The following is a 17,827-nucleotide window of genomic DNA, read 5'->3' as shown; positions in this document are numbered from 1 at the left end:
CACAAATACACAGTTTTAACTTTCCATTTCAAGGCACATATGCTGAATTCCCTGGTGCAATGGAATAATCTACATTACCATGCTGGTTCTCTTTCATTTTCAGCAGGTTGCTTCATTTTTCCACCGACTGCAGGAAATAAACTACAAATGCACTTTCATTGAGGACTTTTGAATAGATTCACTTTTTAAAAATCATTTCTGTGTCTGTTTTTGTCACTTTATATTCTTTTTTACAATTTAGTTTTTTTCATAATGTAAAATACAATATATATATATATATATATATATATATATATATATATATATATATATATATATTGTTAGTTGGCATCACCCTTGCTTTTTAATGACTGTACCCAGGATGGTAAACTGTGTTTCAAAAATGACTGCCTGTACACTTGTTAAGTCTCCCGGTTTGCCTACAGCGCGCCCTAGGGGCCTAATGTGGAACAATTAATTTGCCACAATAAACTGCCGTTTTTACAGTACAAGAATAATGGCGATCAACAGGTGATGTTTAAACAGTGTCACATGGTGAGTGGCCCCAGTCTGGTATAAAGGTGGCATGTGGCAAGTCCATACTGTGGGCAGTATGTTCCCCAGGCAGTTAAACATTTAAACAGTTAAACATTTTTTAAATAGTTTTTTCTTTGTTAGGAAGTGCCCAGTCTCATCAGTATCTGGAGCGGCCTATATGGACTATAGATGGAAATCTTTGTGCATACATCAGTTGGGGATGGCTGTTTATTGACCCCCCCAAAGTGCTAAATTACAGATAGCTCCAAACATGTACAGTAAGCAGGACACTCGTTGAGGACAGGAGGCTGTAGGAGCTGCTATAATAAGAAAGCTACAAGAGGTGCTGTTACAATTCTACAAAAAGGGCAAGCATTTTAGGTCTTGACTAGAAACATTCAATATGAAATAGTTCATACAAAACCACATTTTAATTACTGACACAATTTAAAAGGTGTAGCCTAATATCCACAGTAAATTGTATTTAAAAACAGTTTTTAGAATTGTGGCAAATTCATGTGGATTGTATCATACTACCAATTCTAACAGACAGTAAATTAATAAAAAACTAATTTTAAGGAAGTGGTAAAGAATATATTTTATTAGGCCCCACATAATTTGTACAAAAATGCAGATATTCCTTGCATGCTTGTTATATTGTACAGCTTTTAATACCAATTGCACTGTAAATGGCGATACTGTAATGTCTAATTTTTAAATGCTTTTTTTTCTAAACCAGTGTTTACCAGAATTAAATACACATTTACTTGAGCATGTTGTAAGCGGTACCCCCCAATACACTGCTAATCTTAACAGAAATATGTACATAGGAGTAACAAATGTATAACTTAAAAAACTTTTAAAAAGTTACTAGAGGCACATAGAATTAGCATGATACAGTGAAGCAAAAATACGACTACAGGCCAGCAATAAATTCAGCATTCACACATCCATAAAACATTGCACATAGTGGTCTTGTGTTGAAGAACACCATCTTAAGCCAATGGACACCCGCTGAGAATCACAGGACCATGGACTTCTGCTCTGTTGAATGACACAGGGCTCCCATTGATTTGCAGATTCTGTAAACAGCCGACAAATGAAGTGCTGACAGGAAGTATTGGACTGGGTACTGTATCTGCAGAGATGAAAAAAGTATGATTTTGTTTTAAAAAGCTGTCACCTTGCCTTAAAAGATATGTCCACAGCTGTTCAATTATTTTCCATAAGAATTTTACCTGGAATGCCCCCAATGTAAAGATGTTCCGTATCTGTAGACTGTGAATGCAATGTTCCCACTGTGTAATTGTGCTTCGTATCCACATCCACCTGGATTACGTTTCTTCCTTTATTTACTGTAGAAATTTAAACAGAAAATACTTCAATAAGCAATGCAATCAACCTGTCTATGTGTTCAGTATTAAACCTAAAAACTGTTTCAGAATGCCTATAATATGTACTGACAATTACCCTGCAAGATATTAACATTTTGCCATTAAGTTTCGTCTACATTATTATAGTGTAAATGAGTTGTTATGCTTCATTAGTCTGAAACGTAGCTTGAAACAACGTAAGCAGGTTTTTGCACTATAACCAGTTATGAAACTATGAAATCTTGTGGAATTAAGGAAACAAGTTTACTATCAATATAAACACAGTAGGTATCCCAGTACCTGCAATTCTGTGAAACATTCCATCACAAAGTGACTGCTGAGGTGTGACCGATGTGCTGAAGTTACCCATTCCGTTTTTCACCATAGCAGTTACCTGGAAAATAAACATTTCCAGAAGATTAGTCATTTGAAAAAGCCATTCCACTGCAATAATCCTTCGCAGGACCGGGTTATAGAGTGGAGTCGTACCAGTAGCAGTTTATGTACTAACATTAAAAAGTAAGAATCAAATGATTTACTATATTCGTACCACTTACACAGACTGCATATCCACCGCACTCAGGTAATCATTTTCCTGTTATCAATCTTCCTGGTAGCTTCAACTCATTACAGGCTGTTCATACTCATAAAAGAAAGCAGCATGCTTTACCCGTTTCTGGACCTCAAGTTATAATACCATGTGTGTTAAACCCTGAGAGGGCAATTTGATTTATTTACTGTTTCTGAGCAAACCCAGGAACATAAAGTATAACTGGATGGTTGTATGCCATTGTGAACTAAGTAAAAACAAATATATATATATATATATAAACCAACTACACTAAACAATGTACATCATACAGATTGCAGCAAGCATGAGGGTATATGTACTGTATATCACAGCGAAGGACAGTTTAGCAAGAGGAAATAGTTGATCTGGGACATTTGTGCTGTTTTCTGTTCACATTAGGGTGAGCGCAAAGTCTGACAAATCAGAACTGGAATGGGGTTCTGGTTTCTGAGGATATTAAAGCAGGACAAGGCGACATAACAAGATGGAGCGATAGGCCCTATTAAGCAAAAAAGGAAGCAAACCTTACTGCATTTCCCATACCAGCTTTGGCTCATTGCTGCTTCCCATAGTTGACCTTGTGCTTTACCAGCCAAGTTATGTGCCCAACCATCGATTTGCACATGTATGTGCCCACTTTGCACCCCATATCTGACGCAAATGACTTTGTGCCTGTATGTGATTCAGAAATCATGCTGTGTCAGTACATGGCACCCATTTCTAAACAGTGAACAATAGCCTGTGCCGTGCGCACAGCTGTGGGTACCATTGTCACACTGCATAATATCACAGCAGACAAAGCAATGCATCTCAATTGTGCCTTGTCTTAAACAGTACTGCACAGTGGAAAACTGTGTCCTAAGACCAGTAAAATAAATGTTCCTCTTACATCTGTAACTTCAGCGTTAAAACACCTAATAATTAGATAGAGCGCTAAAAAATACTTTCTTGTCAAAGTCTTCACAAAGTATATTAGAAAACATCAGGAATAAGAAACGCTAGCCTGTGGTACTAAAATATAACAGCTCCACTGCAGCAACCCTTCTTACCTGTCCATTATTCAGAAAGAGGCTGAGGTGGTCACCGCTTTGTCCACGGAAGTGAAATAAAACCCCAGTCAGGCTTCTAGGGTGGACCTCAAACACAAGCTGAAAATCCATGCCCACATCATTAGTGTTACCTGCAGAATAAAGTGAGGAAAAGATGTAAGCATGTGAATTGAAATCAAACTCCAACCTTTTTCACTCTATTATATTGGCTTTGCTGGGGCTTACAGTGTTGCTTACAGATGGATATAGTTTCTATTCATAAGCTTAGCAAGAAATATGTTTAAAAATCTAGTGCCATCAAGATAATATTAAAGCACTGGTTTCATTACCAAAATCAACATAACCGTGGTTTCCTGAGAAGTAAACCCCACTTTCAGTTCTTCCAACAAAACAAGGAGCAACTCTTCTATTCCCAGTAGGTGCTGACATCTTTTGACCATTAACTTTTAAATTCCTAACACATCCAACAATACTGTGATTGGGAATGTTCTGAAAAGAATGATAAAAAAGTATTTAAGTTATTTGGATTTAATGTAACCCTTTGTACAGGGCAGACAATTAACATTCAGTATTAAAGCAAAAAGCAACAGAACATAACAAACAGACGCTATTTTTCAAAGAGCATTTAAATATTGTAGTCTTTGACTTTGCAAGTACTGTACATATTAAGGCTACAGGCTATGCACAGCCACATAATTTCTCATATATGGTTTTGGTACAGTATATTCCGTTTTGAGAATTATTAAATAGGGTAGTGTTTGTGTATAACTGATAATGAAAACTCCAACATTGATTTAAATAGAGACTGGAAAGAAGAAGTAGTTAATTGATAAACTTCAATATAATACATTTTTAATAAATAAAAATTAACTAAAACGTAGTGTGGATTTATTATACATACAAATTATACATAGATTATACAGTTTACATTCCTAGGCCCTGGGATACAGATAACATAATATGAACCAACTTTCTTGAAGTATTTGTGAATGGAATACTATCTAAAATGGTAGATCAAAGTTAGGCCCATAAGACCTCACCTTGAGTCCTGAGGTCCCACTATACGAAGCTGGAAGTGAACCAAGATACATTGGTGACCGCAGCTCAATAGAAGAGCCTTGTGGGAAGGAGCCATTTTGTGCTTTGAGTCCATCAATAACAAGGCGACTGCTATTTCCCACCCTTCCAAACATAACCTACAAAAACATCAAAAAAAGTTCTGTTAGCAATTCAAAAGGTTACCGTACATTAAGCACTTGTCTTTCACCAATGGAGGACTGAATTTGAATCAGACTTAGGTGGTCGCATGTATACTGAATACAGAGCTGTGTAAAACAGCTACAAACTTTAGGCTTTAAGTCACTCAGTACATTAGTGATGTAACTCAAAATTGTACTCAGTTACAAGGTGAGGACTGTGGAAGTAGGTGAATAAATCCTCATGATATGCATGTAAAGGAGCCATATCATTAAACTGACCATGAGACATTTTTTACACCAACACTAATCCCAGACCTACAAGAGACACATATACACATTGTTTTGTTTGAGGTCCTTATTCCAAAAATGTGGACCCTTATGCATTGATCGTGTCCGTCTGTTACACTCTGCATGAAAACTGTATTAATGTTGCTCCAGTCCTTACCAAACTTGAATCATACACTCCTAGCCTCATGTACACATTTTGGATTGTGCATGTTGATGCATTTGGCAATAATACAAAAAACTCAGATTTTCTACAAATATCTAACCTTTCAGGTACTGTGCTATTATTATGTGATTATAAGGACTCTGTATGAGCATGCACTGGCTTATTTAAGTATATTATTTTTTCAGTTGGTAAGAGATGTTATCTTATAAAAAGTGTTGTTGTTTTACTAAATAAAAAATTGTGTCATACATTTTTTATTTGTACTCACTGTATGCCATTGGCCATCATTATATTTTTCTTTGATGGATATTCTGCGTTTCTTTTCAGATGAGCTCAATGAAAACACTATACGCCCATTGGAAATATAAAGGGCTAAATGTGAAGCCCCATGCTCACTGCCGATAAAAAAGATCAAGCCTTCTTCTGAATTTGTGCGGATGTCTACAGAGAAATGGGACCTAAAAAAAAAAAGATGGGTTATTTCATTATCTTAAATGCCTCAAAATATAGTATATAGTAAAATAAATAAATAAATAAATAAACCCACATTTCTAAATTTAAACCATAATTTCTAATTTTGGGTTATGCATTTCCTTTCAAAGTATTTATATAAGTCAATTAATTGCACTTCAATAGTTTAAAATGAGAAATTAGAACCATAATAAAAACCATTAACAGCACACTACCCCCAGTAGCTATAAGAAATACCACATTTGATATAATTTCTTAATTTGTACATCCGCTGGGGGCAGTGCGTTGCAGGGGGACAAGTTAATGGTTACACTCTTGTGTACCAGCTGATTGAGAACTCAGGTGTTCTTGAGGAATGTGATTCTAAACAAGAATCCATTACTTAAGATAGGCCCCCAATTAGAAAAATACACGTAGGTAAGTAAAATCAATTCTCGATGGATTTACCCTTCTTGAAGAGATTTAGGATTGAAATCGTATACCAAGCCACTGAGTAAAGAGAGATGATAGGCACCACTGGTAGTTTTTGGCAAGCGGCACACCTTTAAAGAACAAAAAATGTGTAAAAATCACTGCACACTCCATAAATGCAAACCAGATACGTTAGCAAACATCTATACTACTGTATGAAGGCCTGGTGTCTCAATAAATATAAATGTTAGCTTTAATTTGACTTGAAATGATTTTCATTCCAAAAATCTCATTACCCAATTATAGACTTGTTGTACAAGGTACATTAAGCAGTGTACATGTTTTTTTTTTTTGCATGATTATTTCATGTGTTAAATTTGTATAAAGAAACAGATCTGTCTTAACTAAGGTACCATGAGCTAGATTCAATGAACCTTGTATACAGCCCCATGGAATTGTTTTCATTTTTTATAATTTTTCATTTTATTTTTCACAAATGTCATTTTATTACAGATGAACATTAATAAAACAACTAAAATAGATGTATATCAATAATAGCATAGTATACATAATGTTTTAACTACATACATATTTTTTATTAAACATTGTCAGCTTTTTTTTTTTTTTTAAACATTTTGACAAACAGACCTCGCACAGAAAAAAAAAATAGTTATCATAATTTCTCATTAGCGGCAGTAACAGTAATGTACAGTCCCCCACTCTTTTTAATTAAATGCCTATTTACAGTAAATAGGAGGCTGTGTGGTCCAGTGGTTAAAGAAAAGGGCTTGTAACCAGGAGGTCCCTGGTTCAAATCCCATCTCAGCCATTGACTCATTGTGTGACCCTGAGTAAGTCACTTAATCTCCTTGTGCTCCGTCTTTCGGGTGAGACTTAGTTGATGCATAGTTCACACACTCTAGTCTCTGTAAGTCGTCTTGGATAAAGGTGTCGGCTAAATAAACAAATAATAATAATAATAATAAATACAGCCCATGCCCTCTATACAAATACGGTAAGATAAAATACATATACAGTATATATATATATATATATATATATATATATATATCAATCACTGCCCTACTATTGTGAGGTTGTCATAATTGCACATACAACAATCTACTCATTAAAAAAAAAAAAAAGAAGATAGGATTTGCATTTCAGTCCCCTTGCACTAGAGCTGTATACAACAAGCTTGGGGTTTCTCAGTATTTAAACACTATAAGCAAACAAACCATATTTTCCCCAAAGGAATAAGCAGCTAATGATGCTTAACAACTGTATCTTTCGACACCCATTCCAGCCGACAATTGCAAAATCTGCACATTATTATTTTGTCACTGTCAGCTGCATATCCCCTCTTTGAAGCGTTATTTAATTGTTATGTGCGGTTCAGCCATTTTAGAAACAAATGTCTCTTCTCTTCCATCACAATGTTAATTCCCAAATGACTCGCTTCAAATTATACATTTGCGCAAGTGCTAGTTAGAGCTTCCGTTTCCCTTCAGACCATGTCTTTGGTAATGGTTGAGCCTTGACAACTACGATTGCAAGTATTTATTTAAAGTATTTTCTGTATAAACCTCCCAATTTAAAAATGTCATTCTATGTTTGCTTTATAATGTTTTTTCGTTTTATTTCTTTTTATATTTGCATTTCATTTTATATGTTACATTTCGTGTTATTTTGTATTTGCGAAAAACACAGGGCTCTACTCATACTTCTCTGGTAAAGAATGCTTTTACAAGGTTTCATTATAATTCAGAAATACTAAAATAAACTTAAAAGTCCTTGACAAATGTTTTGACTAGAAGTCTTTTTCAATGCCATCAAATGAAAAACCCCTACAGTTGAAACGTTTGTCCTTGAATTTATTTATATATTTCTAAATTCAGCACTGTTGAGAGTTAAATAGTAATGGATGATCTGAATTTCAATGTAATACATGCATACTGTGCACAAAGGCCTGCTACAGTATGTTGAGTAACTTGTAACAAATGAACATACAAAGTTTAATGAAATTCTAATGACCTGGACTGATCACAAGCAAGAACTTTTATGCAGTTTTGACATGTGTATTTAAAGAGGAAGTAGCAGGGTTCTGAAAAATATAGCATTATATGTCCCCATGTGATGCTACAATTGTTTAAATATCCTGACAACTTTGTACATATAACTTTATTTCTGTTTTAAAAATGACCGCTCTAGTGCACTGGGCATTAGGCCCCCCCATGACATTAGGCATCAGGTCCCCCATCCAAAATCAGACAGGTAACGAGCATTAATATAATTGCCTATTTTGTTCTCTTTACAGTCAACCCCATTCATGTAAATTAATTAATCCCCTGGTCTGGGGCACATTGCTTTGTCGGGGTCGTTTGGGAGATAACATTGTTGTATGTGCTACTGTCCCCTGAAAAACATCCTGCGGTCTCCCAGGTCCTCGGACCCCAGTTTGGGAGCCCCTGCCCTAAGAGTATAGGAGTGTGTTATGGAGGACCTGGTATAGCCTGTCTCCTTGATAATGTTGATTTTTGAGGTGTCTGGAAATGTTCTATGTAATGTGTTTTTTGTATCACATACTTATTTCTGTAGCTTTGTTTTGTTTTTTGTTTTTCATTTCATGATTTGGCTTACCAGGACCTGACATTAAATCATACATATACTGACAGTTGTGCTTCCCATAGACTGACAAGTGACAACAAAGATATCAAATATAAGTCTGACTGTAAAGGGGTAGTGCCCGGATTAGGATATAAGTTTTCAATTTTCAAATGCGTTGTTATGTTGTTAAGGATGAATGAAACACACCAAATGGATATTAAATTGAATGCTTTAGTCACAGATACTTTACACTAATTAACCCTAAGCGCACGGCTCTGTATCTCAGGTCCATGGTTACTGACTTGGCTGCCAATGAAATAAAAAAATAAAAATATAAATAAAAGGTTATTTAGTGTATAATTTCCATGTTCAAAACAGTGTACTGTACACTAAGAAATATCAACACACGGTAATACTGTACCTCTGCATGCTATAAGCTCTTAATGCAAATGAGTGAGTGGCAAAATGGGGGATTATGGTCCTTGTGTTACTGTGTTTTTGTTTTATTTATTTATTTTTTTGGGGGTGGAGGGTTGAGGGTGGAAAGGACACGAATGGCATGATATTTAAGGTGGGCCCCTGCACCATGGTGGGAGGGGGGTTATTTTTTTTAACAACATGTTACAGTATGTTAAAATATTGATTATTCTGTATTCTATTCATTGGCTTAGCTTATTTTGTACCTTATTTTATTTATTTTTCATGCTTAGTTATTATCTACAGTCCATTACATGAAATCTGAACATTAGAATTATCTATGCATTTGCCTATTGATATTACAGTATCTCATTCAAATAGCTTATGTGACCCTGTGAAAAAAAAAAAAAAAAACACAAAAGAAACACATGTATCCCAAATAAGTATCTCATTATAATACCACTGAATGAAGACTGGGGATACGTATGTTAACCCAAGTGATTTACTTTATAGTGAAGTCTAATTATATGTAGCCCTACTATCATGCCATTCAGTTTCAGTGGGAATATTAAACCATGTTGTCCTGTGATAAAACAACACAGTAAAGCCTGGATAAAAAGCCTTAATGAACAGTCTTACTGACCGCAACCATAGAACAAGAACGACCAGAAACCTGTTGTATAAAAGCTACAAGAGAAGATTGCACAGAGCACACCTGGAGACAGTCATCTCCCTCACTAGTATACAAATCTCAACCTGGACTTAATACACTTGGAAGACAGTCACTTCCTCAGACAATCAGAGCTCTTGTAGTTATAACTTAACTAGTAGTCCCATTTGTGTCTTTGATACTGTACAAACAAAGAAACAAACAAACACACCATTCAGATATATTTAATTTATGTATTGTTTGTATTTATGCAATGGATACAGAGTTGTTCATGCAAAATAGACGACCACCACCTACATCAGTGAAATGTATTTCTCTATTTCATATAAAAATAGAGGTCTCTTATGGCAAATGAAATGAAGAAGTGCACATTAAAGCACATATGTACCCATTTTTGATGTACAGTAATGCATTCCCATTGGCTACCATACATACAACTGAAATACAGTTTTTTAAAAGTGTTTATTTAGTAAATGTTCCAGATTTAAGAAATAAAATAAAATGAACCATTTCATATCAAAACATTTTTTTTCCCCTTAAGAAAGTAATGTGGATGTGGAAGGTTTATTTTTTACAAGCTAAATAGAGTAGTCAACCCCCCCCCCCCCCGGTCTGTGTTATTGTTCACTTGTACAGAACCTTTGGGGAAGGCTCTGAATATCCATATCCTTTTCTTCACCTCTGAAAACAAAGCAGTATAAATCATGTAAATATGGAAACACACCTGTACTGTAGGCACATTACTTCTTTAGTGTACACCTAAATAAGTGCCAAGTTACACCTTGCAAATGTAAAATTGTTGCATGTCACATTCAGTCAACTAAACAATGAAGCAATAGTAAAACTTTTCTTTTCTTTTTAAATCATTTTTTATAATAATGGTTACATATGTGTTAAGGTGATGAAAAGGGAATTCAAATTCATTAAAAAAAAAAATGTTTCAAATATGTCTTGCACTGTGAAGCATACTCTGAAGAATGAAACACTATTAAGTCAAGTCTTAAAGATTGACAATAAAAATCACAGTATATTTATTATCGGAACAGATCCTTTAGACTCAAGAGTTAATCTGTTGTCTTCACTGCAGAAGTGTTTCTATCAGTATTTCTTTGCATTCCATTTTTCTTTTTTTAATTTTGCAATTATTTATTTGCATCTTGTGTCAGTGATTGGTATGTACTGTATGTATTAATTCAACACGGTATCCTTTGGGCTTTCAAACCAGTGTGTCAGATCATTTGCAGAGTTGTGCTTTTAAACTTGCCGTGCCTTTTATATCCAAGCCCCTTAACACTCAGAGGCATGATATTCAGCTGCATAATACCCAGTACCCCATCGTGTTTTACATGGGGAGTATAGTGCTAGCCTCCTTTCAGATGTTTTTTTTGTTGTGATCAGATTGTCAGCCTCAGGGAAATTATTTGTGCAGATGGGTGTGACACACAGACTTGACCCTATTTTATTATGTTAAACTTTATAAACATTTTGTTGGACTTTCATTTATTGACAGAGGAAGGGGTAGTTATATTAAAACAAAAACATAACCATTTATCTTTAAAACACATCAAAGGCACAATGGCCACAATTGTCCCTTATTATTAGGCAATGTTAACAAATTATTCTTTAGGTAAGTTTATTTAAGATTAGCAGTTCTTATTTAACACTGGGTGTTACTTTGCAGTAAGGAACTAACTGTTTCTGTACACTTATTGATTGTGTGCCACTACTATGTAAGAAAGCATTACAAGCCTGACCTACGGACTCCCTCAGATTAGTAATGTTGTGGGTTCTATGCTGTACTGTACGTCACAGTCCTTTCTGTCTGGAGTGGTGTGTCAAGCACCGATAAATTATGTATAGCAAATGATCCACCTGTTATTTAAAATGTACTCATTTTGCCAACTGGCAACAAGGTTGGAGCTGGGTCAAACTTCCAAGTTAGTTGAAAAGCAAAATTTGTATTGATTACGCAAAGCTCTAGGACCCAAAGGGTGCGTCTATTATGGTAGCTTTTTTTTTGTCAACCTGCAAGATTTCTTTGTCATTTCAATGTGTCTTCCTATTGTATTTGTTACCCTATGCCCTGAAGGTTAATGCTGGTATAGAAGAACCGATACTAACCTTGACTGGTTTATCCCTGTTTAAATTTGTGCGGCTCCAGTTTTTCTTGAGCATTATTGATTGAGGTGGCTCTTCAGTGTTGCAGACACCCAGCGATACATTCTCTGTTTTCGAGTATGTCCTTAAGTCCTCAACATCATAAGGAGCAGTTGACCTGAAATGTAATCAGAAAATGAAATGCATGGTTCCCAGCTTCAGATCTGCAGGGAAGCATATACCCAGTGGAACATATTTAATTAGTATTAAAAACAAATAGTGAAAATGTTTTGATTGAAATTACCTTTTTAAATAAACATCTGTGATGCAACCATCAAATTGGTCTTTTCCAAGATATATGTTGCTTTTATTGTTTTGGACATCTGAGGTTGAACGGGGTCCAACTTTCCCTTCTTCTGTTTCATCAACTATGAGTTTGGTCCTAAAAAGGGAGCAAGTTGTTAAGACATTTAACATTTAGTACTTACCATTGGCAATGTACCGTAGCATCTTATGCTTGCAAATGCTTACTGTTAAAAAGCAAATTGGCATGGGTATGACATTTCACAAGTTATCTTGACTGCATTTTTCATCCTGTTTAGATGCACTTTATAAATCATTTTCTGTCTCATTCATAAGTACATACTGGAAGACTCTACAACTTGTATTTCTTTCTAAGTACAGCAGTTAGACAAGCAATTAATCCCCTTGCCTCTTGTAAGAATATACAAGTAATACATAGTAATAAATACTACATCGAACAAATGTGATGTTTCATATATCCACTGGGGCCAGACAGTTGCAGTGAATGGTTACATGTTAGTCAATGTTTGAGAGCCTTGTATAATGACTGAAATAGAAAACAACAAAAAGAATACAGTGGTAAAGGTATAACTGATATTTTAGATTCTTAGCATGTTGATCTTTAAGACCCTTATCCTATAGACTTTATTAAAGATATGCAGCTATTATAATAGGTGTATTACCAACATTACTGTGCAATAAGAGAAAGAACAGCTGAGATTATAAAATAAGAAACTCTATTCAATTTCACATGCATAAATACAGTACAGCTAATGCTTATGAATAAGACCCTAAGGGTTGGTTCATACTTCTGTTGCGGATGAATGTGATACGTCAGGCGTTCGCATAATTGGAAGAATTAACATTTTAGGAGATGTGTTGAGTTTGTACCTCTTAAACAAGAGGTTAAAACAAATCAAAAGCGACGTTGTTGGTACATTCCTCCTCTAAACCAACTTAAATTACTTAATTGGACCAATTATTACCAATTATTGGTCTGATTAAGTAATTTAGAAGAATAAAAGCCAGGAGGGACAGCGGCCCTCCAGGACTGGAATTGCCCACCCCTGATCTAGATACATTGTTGAAAAATGTTGAAAAATGTATTGCCCAGTTGAATTACAAACCACAATGTGTGATTAACAATTTCAAAAGAGGCAATATGTTTCAGAATATACCGCTGTGATATGGACAACATGGGAACAGAAAAGCTAGCGTAATGCATTTCTTGTATTATGATCCCACATGAGCCCCCTAGAATCCTAGACTGAGTGTGTGGCTTAAGTGTACCTCTCAAAACACATGCTAGGCCTGCATAGTGCAAGTAGGTGCACAGGTGATATTTTATGGAATTATTTAATCTGCTATAACCCCTTTAAACAGACCAGTGTCGCTCATATTGATCAGAATCTCCACATGACACCAGCAGCTAAAACTATTGTAAATAAAAATATATATATATATATATTATATACTTACCCCTCTGAATTTTTTGTAGCAACCAAATAGTGCCATTTACCATCCCCATAGTTCTTATCTGTCTTCAATATTTTACCGTCTAGGTTAAATGTGACAAAGCCATTCTCATTCAATCTCAGATCTAGTTTGCTGCCCTAAAGGTAGAAAAGAAAATATTTACTATATGTTCAATACTTAATACTTAAACAGTAAAGGATTTAGGACCATATTTATTAAGGTGTTTACTAGCCATCAATTTCTTTTCTCATTTCTTACTTTTTTCTATATGCTTCTTCCATTACGACTTTTGGCCCTATATTTAAACTTTTGACTCATGCAACTGACTTTTTTAGCAATATGTTTCAGGAGGTAGGTATATTTCCTAAGCCGAGGGAGCTAACGAAAGTCAACAAAAACAAAATACAACATATAAACCCAGATTAATTTTGTTGTCTCTGATTGTGCACCAATGGGCGAGAAATATTCATAGTCCCATCATGTTTATAAAAAAAATAAAAAATTCAAAATGCTAAAAAAGAATAAACATTGTCAGTGAACTGAAACAAATCAAACAGAGTCTGTATTGCTGTAGTTGTTGTAACAGGAAATATAGGTTGCTGGCAGAGCATATTCTGAGTCTACTGTAGCTCAGATTTTACACCAACAGCAGTGAATCAGGTGCTAACTAGTGATCCACACTGCAAGAAAGAGTAGTTCACACTGCCCCGAAGTTGGGGATGTAAAATGATTGATTTGAATCACAGCTGATGGGTATGCTGACTACTGTCTGATAGAATCTTGCAAGAGCTTGAAGCAGATTGGCTGATGGTAATCATTTTCTAATGCCTCTTAAAATGGGGCTTACAAGAAAAAAGCAATTCAGTGTAGCTGAATACAAGTTGCTGTATTTTCAACTTGTCTCTAGCAAATACAGTATGTGTTGTTTTGGAACTCAAATAATTTGGGACTGGGCTTTGAGAACATGCAGGTGTTTCGCAAGAAGTGAATCATTTTTTTGTACCAAAAGGCTCTCTTCAGTCTAATAGTAAAAAAAAATAAAAAAAAATAACACAGTCATTTTTTGGTGCATCCCTTTACAATTTAGCAAGATCATTTTTTACCGGCCTTCTGAGAAAACCTCCTTACCGCCTGGCTGTTCTGCAGAAGAGGGACATTAGTCTGTGTTGTTCTGAAACCCAGTCCTACCACTACGTCGTTGGTAAGTTCAAAACCATTTGGGGCAACGTCCAGATACCCTCCGAGTCCGACACTTGCGAAACGAGCAAGCTATAGTGGAAGAAAGAATGGGATTATAAAAAAGAAAGAAAAACAAAACAAAGCACAGTAGACACATTAACATTTTAGACAGTATCCGCTCTGGCCAACTGGTGGTCCATGATTACATAATACAAATGTACACTTTAAAACATACAGCAATGTAATAACTTTCTAAATGTTATTTTACCCATTTCACTGAAAGTAATTTAATATTGCAACACTATAGATAGATAGATAGATAGATAGATAGATAGATAGATAGATAGATAGATAGACAGATAGCTCAGTTGCACAGCAATCATGATATGAAACAGGTTCATCTGTGTATATATATATATATATATATATATATATATATATATATATATATATATATATATATATATATATATATATATATATATATATAGTTTGGTACCAAGTCCCAAATTAAGTATAGCTCATGATTCCTTCTATCTGACAACACAACTGTAATTTATACATACCAATGAGTCACTTGAGCATCCTCTACTAATGCCAACTGTGTCTCTGAGTTCTGCGTTACCACTAGGATGTTTCATGTTTTTAACACAGCCTCTTAGTGGTGGGATGTTTATATTTTTACTGGAGAAAAGAGAAAAAAATATATTATGACTAAAATACTTAGAGAAATTATTATTATTATTATTTATTTCTTAGCAGATGCCCTTATCCAGGGTGACTTACAATTGTTACAAGATATCACATTATTTTTACATACAATTAAATTTTTTTTTTTTACACATTATTTGTAAATACAATTACCCATTTATACAGCTGGGTTTTTACTGGAGCAATCTAGGTAAAGTACCTTGCTCAAGTGTACAGCAGCAGTGTCCCCCACCTGGGACTGAACCCACGACCCTCCGTTCAAGAGTACAGAGCCCTAACCACTACTCCACACTGCTGCCCACAGAAATAAAAAGCTATAACAAACATTTGTAACTTGGCGACTTCTCTGCAGAACTTTATGGAGAGAACCATTTGGAAAAGTGATAAAATGAAAATCAGTTGAGTTTACCTCTTTCTTATCGATGTTGTTACTCCACCAATGTAATATTCACTAAAGGGGCCTTGTATATCAATACTTTCTCTGATAAGGTTGCTACCCATAGATATAATGAATTGTTTATCCCTTAAATATATAACCATCCTCTAAAAGAAAAAAAAGAAAAAAACATTAGATATTAATAAATAAAATATACAGAAATAAAATATACAGTCTAAGAAATCTCTGTTTGCAGGCCTTGCTTTTGGATAGTCTTGCACTTTCATGGTCATTTCACCTGGAGAGTGAAATTGCCCACACTCCTTCAGGACCTTCTGTCCTGTCAGTAACCAACCAGCTGACCGACTTTGCAGTCAGTTTTTAACTCTAAGGACACTGCTGAGATGAAAATGTAACAGATTTCCTAGAAAGGAAGACAAGCAAACTGAGACCTTTCTTCTACCTAGTGTAGTATCATAGGTTACATTTTAAAACTAAAATACATGTTTGCTATATCATGTGTGTCTTTCTAAACCTATATAAATGACTGGAATTGCACAGCAGGTCAGATTTACGGCAGTATTGTGTTATCTCTAAGTTTGAGATGACTGTATCACAAAAGATAAAGCATCAAAGACAACAGACAAAAAGATGCTGAAGCTGCGGTTGTGATTATAAAGAAGTGGTTACCACGGCGTCATTTCCATTAAAGATCTTCTCTGATGTTCTTGTTTCTTTTACTTGCATGTTTTCAACTTTGCCACGCCATACAACTTTACCTTGCTCTAAGGTTACAATGAAGTGGTTCTTCTGCAAAAAAACAACAACAACAAAAAAACACGTTTAGCATTATATATGACCTGACTTCCATATTCAAACAACCTAAACTAGTTACATACAGTACATACACTGTATGACACTGTCACTTGAATTGTTACGTCATTAATACTGTATATCTGGGGAGACTGCAACCATCATCATCGTATCGGGAATGACGACTCAGAAGTGCCCAGCTGTTTACAGACCATGCAGATTGAAGAGGGACGTTCCTTCAACAGATGCATGTGTTTTGTGATTTAAGCTAAGCTAAACTAAGCTTTTTTTTTTTTGCTTTATAAACAATTCTCTCACACAGTAGGTATTAGCTATAGGTTATACTGCCCTTTAAAATTAGCAGTTAAGTTTAATTAAAGATTCCTGATGAGACGGTGGCAGGATGTACCAACAGTAACAGGGTATGTTGTAACAATGATAAAATAATACAAGAGAATGTTGGCATGTGTAATAGTAGAGTCAATGTTTGGTCTGTATGCAGTGTGTACATCACGGCCCAAGTTTAACTGTAACCCAGATTAGAAACCATGCTTACTAGCCTCTTCTGAAGCTAGTAGTTTTTATTTTATTTACTATATTTGATACTATTCTTATTTCAGGTTGATACTCTCAGACAAATACATTTGCAAGACGTCTCCACTATATCCCTGTTGCTCCCCCAGTGGTATATTCAAGGCTGTTTTTATTTACCTCATTTTCAATGTAGAACAGTAATGCATTATCTGAGTTTGTTTGAATAGTAAACTCATATTGGCCGATAAACTTGTCTTTTAGGTCTATACGTGCAAAACCAGTGCCTTCAAAGAAATACTGGTCAGATCCTTCTTTGTATCTGTAACACAAAAGTAATGTTTACACACAAAGATTTTTATTAAATCAACTACAATATTACCAGTGTCATAACCTCAGCTGTAAACAGGGCAATGGATTAACCCTACAATTATATTACAGTACAAATCAAGTTATAATAAGACAGTAAATAAAGACTAGCACAATTAAAAGGTGCCTTTAATGAAAGTATAAATCATTTTATTCAATAGCACATTTTATTCTTTGTTAACTGGCTGACATTTCACTTCTAAATGTTAATAAAAAGACATAAAGCAGCACTCAAAA

General features: G+C 35.0%; 1 protein-coding gene across 4 annotated transcripts in view; it reads right to left on the bottom strand.

The window, feature by feature from the left end:
* Positions 1–928: 928 nt before the first annotated feature.
* LOC117399383 (laminin subunit alpha-3-like) overlaps positions 929–17,827 on the bottom strand; it is a 120,307-nt gene continuing 103,408 nt past the window's right edge. For 3 of the 4 annotated variants that reach the window (XM_033998488.3, XM_033998489.3, XM_059022077.1), the window contains 16 exons: positions 17,402–17,543; positions 16,568–16,687; positions 15,911–16,044; positions 15,357–15,474; positions 14,740–14,880; positions 13,615–13,748; positions 12,137–12,274; positions 11,857–12,010; positions 6,078–6,172; positions 5,428–5,617; positions 4,550–4,705; positions 3,839–3,998; positions 3,510–3,640; positions 2,190–2,283; positions 1,755–1,871; positions 929–1,654 (listed from right to left, as the gene is read on the bottom strand). In XM_033998488.3, the coding sequence (XP_033854379.3) occupies positions 1,512–1,654; positions 1,755–1,871; positions 2,190–2,283; positions 3,510–3,640; positions 3,839–3,998; positions 4,550–4,705; positions 5,428–5,617; positions 6,078–6,172; positions 11,857–12,010; positions 12,137–12,274; positions 13,615–13,748; positions 14,740–14,880; positions 15,357–15,474; positions 15,911–16,044; positions 16,568–16,687; positions 17,402–17,543 (2,167 nt within the window). In that variant the 3' untranslated portion in view covers positions 929–1,511. Of the gene's footprint in view, positions 1,655–1,754; positions 1,872–2,189; positions 2,284–3,509; positions 3,641–3,838; positions 3,999–4,549; positions 4,706–5,427; positions 5,618–6,077; positions 6,173–9,943; positions 10,417–11,856; positions 12,011–12,136; positions 12,275–13,614; positions 13,749–14,739; positions 14,881–15,356; positions 15,475–15,910; positions 16,045–16,567; positions 16,688–17,401; positions 17,544–17,827 lie in introns of those variants that run through there. The other variant, XM_033998490.3, reaches the window with a different exon arrangement.

Source organism: Acipenser ruthenus, chromosome 4, assembly GCF_902713425.1.
Source record: "Acipenser ruthenus chromosome 4, fAciRut3.2 maternal haplotype, whole genome shotgun sequence".
NCBI lineage: Eukaryota > Metazoa > Chordata > Actinopteri > Acipenseriformes > Acipenseridae > Acipenser > Acipenser ruthenus.
The sequence above is the reverse complement of the archived record's forward strand: the minus strand, read 5'-3'. Positions and strand labels throughout refer to the sequence as shown.